This window comes from Grammomys surdaster, unplaced genomic scaffold (assembly GCF_004785775.1).
Source record: "Grammomys surdaster isolate TR1022 unplaced genomic scaffold, NIH_TR_1.0 323, whole genome shotgun sequence".
In the NCBI taxonomy this organism is placed as follows: domain Eukaryota; kingdom Metazoa; phylum Chordata; class Mammalia; order Rodentia; family Muridae; genus Grammomys; species Grammomys surdaster.
In genome coordinates, this window is record NW_021604742.1 from 795,928 (window position 1) to 802,792 (window position 6,865).

Genomic DNA, 6,865 nt, shown 5'->3' on the forward strand with positions numbered 1-6,865 from the left:
GAATGTTTGAGAAAAAAAATGTTCATGAGATTAAATTTCCATTTCCCCTAAAAAGCACAATCTAAATCTCAGTCACCTGTGAAAAAAATGGAAACCTTGCTGAGTGTTTCCTTTTATCCCCTCAGGAACCTCCCCCAATGCAAAGCAGCCCTCAGCTCAGGCTGAAAGCCCAGACCTAGCTGAGAAGCCCCATCCTCTTCTCACTGGAGCCTCCATCAGAGCATGGCTGTCCTGGTGCTGCTCCTCTGCTTGGTGTCCTATACAAGCTGTAAGTGTTTCAGGTTTTCAAGAGAGGGACTCAGACGTGTCAGCTAGGAGATGTATCACTAATGGTGATGTTGCTTGTCTCCAGGTGTCCTGTCCCAGGTGCAGTTGAAGGAGTCATCAGGACCTGACCTGGTACAGCCCTCACAGACTCTGTCCCTCACCTGCACTGTCTCTGGGTTCTGCTTAACTGACTATTATGTACACTGGGTTCGCCAGCCCCCAGGAAAGGGTCTGGAGTGGATAGGATTAATAAGGAATACTGGGAGCATAGAATATAATTCAGCTCTCAAATCCAGACTAAGCATAAGCAGGGACACCTCCAAGAGCCAGTTTTTCTTAAAAATGAACAATATGCAAACTGAAGACACAGCCACCTACTACTGTGCCAGAGACACAGTGAAGGAAGTCTAGTATGAATCTGCACAAAAACCTGACTGCAGGGATCTTCAGGACCAGCAGGGGGCAGTGACAACCACAAGAACTTCTCAGGCTCACTTCAGAATCTAAGTAATTCTGACCTATGCTGTATGACCGTGCTTTTTAATGTTAAAGATGTGGACTCTTCTTCCAGCCATGGAAATTTGCTACAGCTTTTTCTGTAGTATCAGATTCTATAACAGTTACTGTTTGTTCACATACTAGTAGAATATTTAAGAGGTTTATAATCTAGTAGTGTAAAATAAGAAGAAACTAGAGATGATATTCATCAAGATAACTCAGTGAAGCACTGTGTTGGTGAGGACACACGGGGAGATTTGATAATGGATTTTTTTCTCACATTGCTGTTGTTTTGTAACATTTCTAGTTTTTATTATATTTAATTGCTCTTTGATATTAATTGTACTCATCTTCCCTAACAAGATTTTAAATACATGTCCACAGGTTAATGAGGACACAGTTATCTTTCTAAGGTCTAACTTATAAGATCTTCCCTCCATATATTAAGAACACAATATGCTCTTATATGTGACCAACATCCATACATATTATTGAAATAATGTAAACATTACTAATCTTGTGTCAGGAGGCAGTCAAAGAAAGAGTTCTTCTGTAACCTAGGTATACACGTAGATGCAAATGTTAATATTTAAAACTCTCATTCCTCATTTTGATTAATAAATATTTGACTTGAATCAACACTATTCACGATTACAGGTAAAGGCATTGATTCTCAAGGAGGTCGGTCTTATTTCTCTTCTCAACAACTCATTTCCATCACTTGTCTGAGATATGGGTACATAGGATAACACAGGGATTAGAAAACACAGAACTGAGACATGATGTCCTCACTGGTGTACATCTTTATGCCTTCTACTCTCTAATTTGTCTCATTAATCTTGGCCAATGTATGTGGGTAAAATAGGTTACATGAAGCCAACCTCTCTTTTCTCCACCAAATGAAAATTAAATTAAAAATTGTGTGTTGTCTATAACCAATTGTATGAGAACCATTTACTAAAAGAAAGAAAAATAATAAATATTATAGTGATGGAGAGAAAGGGGTTCTTGTTCTTGTAATGGGACTATGATTGTCTAATATTTGAAAATACTTTGGGGCACATGCAACACATTATATTTACAAGACCATGTGACCCAAGGATTTACATTCTGTAGAGTAGACAAGGAAAGTATCATTCTCATTTAAAATCAATTTTGATAATTCCATCTTCTGAACACACTACTCTACTGCCCCTCACTGATGCATTGTCTATAGAGGGATACACTCTGAACTCTAATAAGGACACCCTCAGTGAATAATGCTTTTAGCTATCACATACCTATGTCCTTCTCTTATGTGTTATCAGCCTGGACTTGTCTGGGACAATAGTGGAAACATATGAAGATAAGTCAATTTGAAAAAAATAAAGCTATGGAGGTAAAACGGGTGTCTTGGCAGGTTCTAAGTCAATTTGACACAAGCTAGAGTCATCAGCGGGAGAAATGCCTTCACAAGATTTGGATCTTACCAGATATTTAGGGTTACTGTGCAATAAAATTTTACTTATCTATGCTAGAAAAGTTCACTTACTATGCTACTGTAGCTGGCCTGCCCTCTGGTATCTGATACTGGCCAGAAACTGCAGCCTCTTGCACTTAACATCTCAGCTCAAAGACAACAAAGGATTAAGTAAATAACCTTTTTATTCTCTCAGCAGAAACTACTGAGCCCTAATTTATGCCTGCTAGTCTGAGATCACAGGAAGAAAAGACACTTAGAGAAGTGGTTATATCATTTATTACTAAATTGTTAAAAGTTTCCTATAAAAGCTATCTAAGGGGAAAAGTGGAAAGATTCTAAGTTGGAAAAAGGAAAACTTCTATTCTATCAGGGAAAAGGGAAAAATCTATTCTATCTTCTATTGTAACCCTCTATTCTAACACTATTCTATATCTAACTAACTCTCTTTGTTCTCAGTACTTATGCATCTTTCAGAGTACATGGTCACATGTTACAAAGTTCATCACAAGTTCACACCAAAAATCAAATCATAAATTGAAATAGAAGTTTACAACAGAGAAAGTTTACATGAATATCCATTAGAAGTAATTATCTGGCTAAAAATCCATCACCTGTCTAACTCCACAGGTTCACTGAAGGTTTAATACAATAACTAAGAAATTAGTGAAGTTTTGTATAGATAAACCCAGGCAATATTGTAACTTCTGTCCTAGCACCTATACTAAATCGTGAGTTCCCTTTTAGTTGACCTTGGGTTAATTGTTTCACAACCACTTGGAATGTGCTCTGAGCAGAAGGAAGTCTGGTTACTATCTAAGAGCAATGAACTGATGACACTCGGAGACTGGCAGAGTTCTCATTGCAGTTTTAACTATCAGAGAGGGACCTAGTATCAGTCGGATTATAAAAGAGCTTAACAATCATTGATATAATATCAGGAATTCTTATAAGATACTCAAGGGAGCAAATATGGAGACAAAGTGAGGGACAGAAACTGAAGGAGGGGCCATTTGAAGACCTTTCCACCTGAGTATCCATCCCATGTACAGTCACCAAAGGTAGATGCTGATGTGGAAGACAGGAAGTGCATGCCGATAAGGGCCTGATATGGATGTCTCCTCAGAGGCCTTCAAGAGTCTGACATATTCAGAGGCAGATGCTCACAACTAGCCATTGAACTGATCATGAGGTTCTCAATGGAAGAGTTAGAGTGAGGACTGAAGGAGCTGAAAGGGTTTGTGGCACCATGAGGAGAGCGACAATACCAACCAACCACAGCTCCCAGGGTCCTAACCACCAGCCTGGGAGCACTTATGAAGGGATCCAGGGCTTCAGGTGAATATGTAATAGTGGAGGGCCCTGCTGGGCACAGGTGGAAGATGAGATCCTTGACCTCATGAAGGCTGGACGCCCCAGGGGGTGGGAATTTTGAGGGTGGGGAAGTGGGAGGGGGGGTAGGTGGGGGTTACATCCACGGAGAAGAAGGAGGAGGGGTAAGGGGATGGGGGGTTCCCGGGTGGGTGGGGGATGGGGTAAGGGGATAACATATGAAATGTAAATAAAATATCCAATAAAAAAAATAAAAAATAAAAAATAAATAAAAAATAAATGAATAAATAAATAAATAAATAAATAATTAAGAAGCCACCTATTTGTCCATATAGAATCTCTACAAGACAGTGCATCTTTGTGGATCTGCAGAGATCTGCTGCAAAGGGGTGTGCTATTGCTTAGTGATTGTTACATATGTTTAAATAATAATAATAAGAAGAAAAGCATTCTAATAGCAGGAACCTTACCTAAAATAAGTACCTTACAGCCATGCTGTTTGAGGCCTCACTTGTCGCAGATTATATAATAATCCAAGGAAATTATTTCAGGATGATTAATAATAATTATTAGCTTGTCCCATTATGGCTCCTGACACACACATATATTTAGAATTCTGCTTTCCACATGATGCCTGTTTTGTGTTTAATATATTGTTTCTTTATCCATGTTTGTGTGTGTGTGTGTGTGTGTGTGTGTGTGTGTGTACAAGCTGACATAATATTCCTTCCTCTGTCAATCAACACCATAGTTTGGAGACATGTTCATTCTCTCACTAGCTATGATCTTACCTGGTAGGAAGACTGGTTGGCCAGTGAACTGCAATGATCCTATTCCCAGTGATCATGTTGCCTCCAAATCCAAGAGGTGGGATTACTGATTGAATAACATACCCAATTCTTTTCCTAGCCATGAAGATCAAAGCTTAGAGACTGAATGCCACTCAAAGGTTATGTGAGGCAAGAACTATAACCACACAGGTACCTCCAAAGCACTACTACACATACATTTTAAACTGCAGCATATGCCCAGACATGAACAAAGTGCAGAGAGTCACACAGGGTAGAAATAATTCTGTTTGGGGAACAGTATCAGAGTCAGAAGCAAAGAATCTAAAGAATGTAGAAACCTAGATTGACGGAGGAGCCTTGGGTAGGTTCCCTGAGTAAAGCACTGTGTGCAAATCAATTAATAGCCATCAGGGAAATCAGGCAGAGTCATTGACACAATAATCAATATGGATTCCATCCTCCGCATGATTCTCAAACAATACATGCACATCACACATCAAATCCAAAACTGACATAGCTGAGTTTCAGGTGATAAAGTCTCTCTCTCTCTCTCTCTCTCTCTCTCTCTCTCTCTCTCTCTCTCTCTCTCTGTGTGTGTGTGTGTGTGTGTGTGTGTGTGTGTGCCTGTGTGTCTGTGTGTCTGTGTGTCTGTGTGTCTGTGTGTCTGTGTATGTTTGGCTATGGCATATACTCATTGAGACATCTGGAATCCTGTGAGATCTGGAGATATTGTGGAAATAGGGCTGGGTATTCATAGATTCAATGACTGAATACTGAATGGAAAAGATGAAGGCAGGAAACACAGCTGCTTCTACAAAGTGATTTCATAATCTCTGTCATGCTCTGCCTGGATCACATACATCCACATGTGTGGAAGCAATACCCTTGACTAAGATGGAGCCTGGACTTCATATCCACAGCACTTTTACAGCCAAACTGCACTCAGTGATGCAAAATGACTCAGTGATGAAACCTATGGTCCAACCAGGCAAATGTCTGAGGGTACCAGCTTCTGTGATTTTATCTTTTCTTCAAACAGAACTTGGTCAACAAACTCTAAAACCTTCATTAATAGGTGTCCTCTGAGAGGTAGTCACCCAATTTCTTGTTATTTTCATCCATTTTGTAATGTAGTTGTGCAGCCTAAAAAATCTCACAAAGGAGAAGGCTTGGGGAGCTGAAAGAACAGGATAGAAGACCACTTGATTATAGACATGATGATTGGAGTCAAGCATTACAGAATATCCCTTTCTCTAAGAAAGGTCCAATAACATGGATCAGTTGTCCAAAGGGCACATGCCCTGATCATGGACCTCCATCTACCTTACCTGACTCTCTCCTCCTCAGCTCAATCCCTGGCCAAAGGAGTCGCAGTAAGTGTGTTTTTCAGAATTATTTTTTCACTGATGTTTCCCAGTGGTCATCACAGGCCTCTGAGGCTCACTTTCAACAATGCCCCCTTAAATTAGGGGAAAATTTAACATGGTGTCATGTGACAATAATCTATGACATGTATCTATACCTGGCCAAGTGAAAAGTCTAATATTCTCTGCTAATGATTCTCAGATCTCTGAGGTATCAAATATATTAAATATTTACTTCTCTTTCCCTGTCTTATACCTATCCAGGGATGTTTACCAGGACAAAAAAAAAAAAAAACATCTGTATAAAAGCAAGAGAAATTAAATTATATACTAAACAATCCAAATTACAATTATATTAAAAAAACAAATATTTTTGGTTTTACTGGTAATGTAAATTTTGTATTCAAAGACATATGTGGTGGAGTTCCATAAGACAAGGTGACTCTGAGTCCGAAGGTGTCATCAATGAGCTTTTTAAATTGCAATATTCACAGTTGGTCTTATTCTGAATATAGACCTTTTTCCCTGTGTCAAAATATTTTCCACCTCATTTCTAAATAGTTTAAAGGAAAGTTTGTTATTCAATTGAAGCTAATATCCATCTTTGTCTATCATGTATTCACTGGGAAACACATTGAGTGATTCAGTAAACTAATAGTGTATTAATTGTTCTGATGTCAGATTTCATGTAACTCAATTACTGCTTCTACTCTTGTCATGATAAAACACCATGACATAAGAAACTTATTTAAGAAAGCATTTAATTCAGTTAATGATTCCAGGGAGTTAGATTCCATAATAGCAGAGCAAAGCCATGGCAGAGAAAAAAACTGAGAAGCCACATCTTAAAATCACAAGCAATATCCAAAGAGGACACTGAGATTATCGTGACTCTTTTTAAACCTGTAGAGAGAGTATCTAGTGTATTGTATGGAAGAATCACATGTCAATTTAAAAGCCTATGGCCTATGACGTAGGCAGAAAATTGTTTGTATGACATTCTAGAGGCAGAAGGAATTCTGAGAGAGAGTTAGGCATGGGAATATTCTCAGGGAAAGATTCACCCAGGAAGATGTAAGGAGACAGACACATGATACCTGAACAGAGTTAACCAGCCATGTGGCAGAATGTGGGTTAAATTCAAAGGAGTATTA

At 38.9% G+C, this 6,865-nt stretch overlaps 1 gene segment (V, D, J or C); it reads left to right on the plus strand.

The window, feature by feature from the left end:
• The first annotated feature begins 211 nt into the window (after window positions 1–211).
• Window positions 212–678, plus strand: LOC114629945. The segment is given in 2 exon segments: window positions 212–268; window positions 353–678. Coding segments are annotated over 2 exon segments (372 nt in total).
• Window positions 679–6,865: the final 6,187 nt, after the last annotated feature.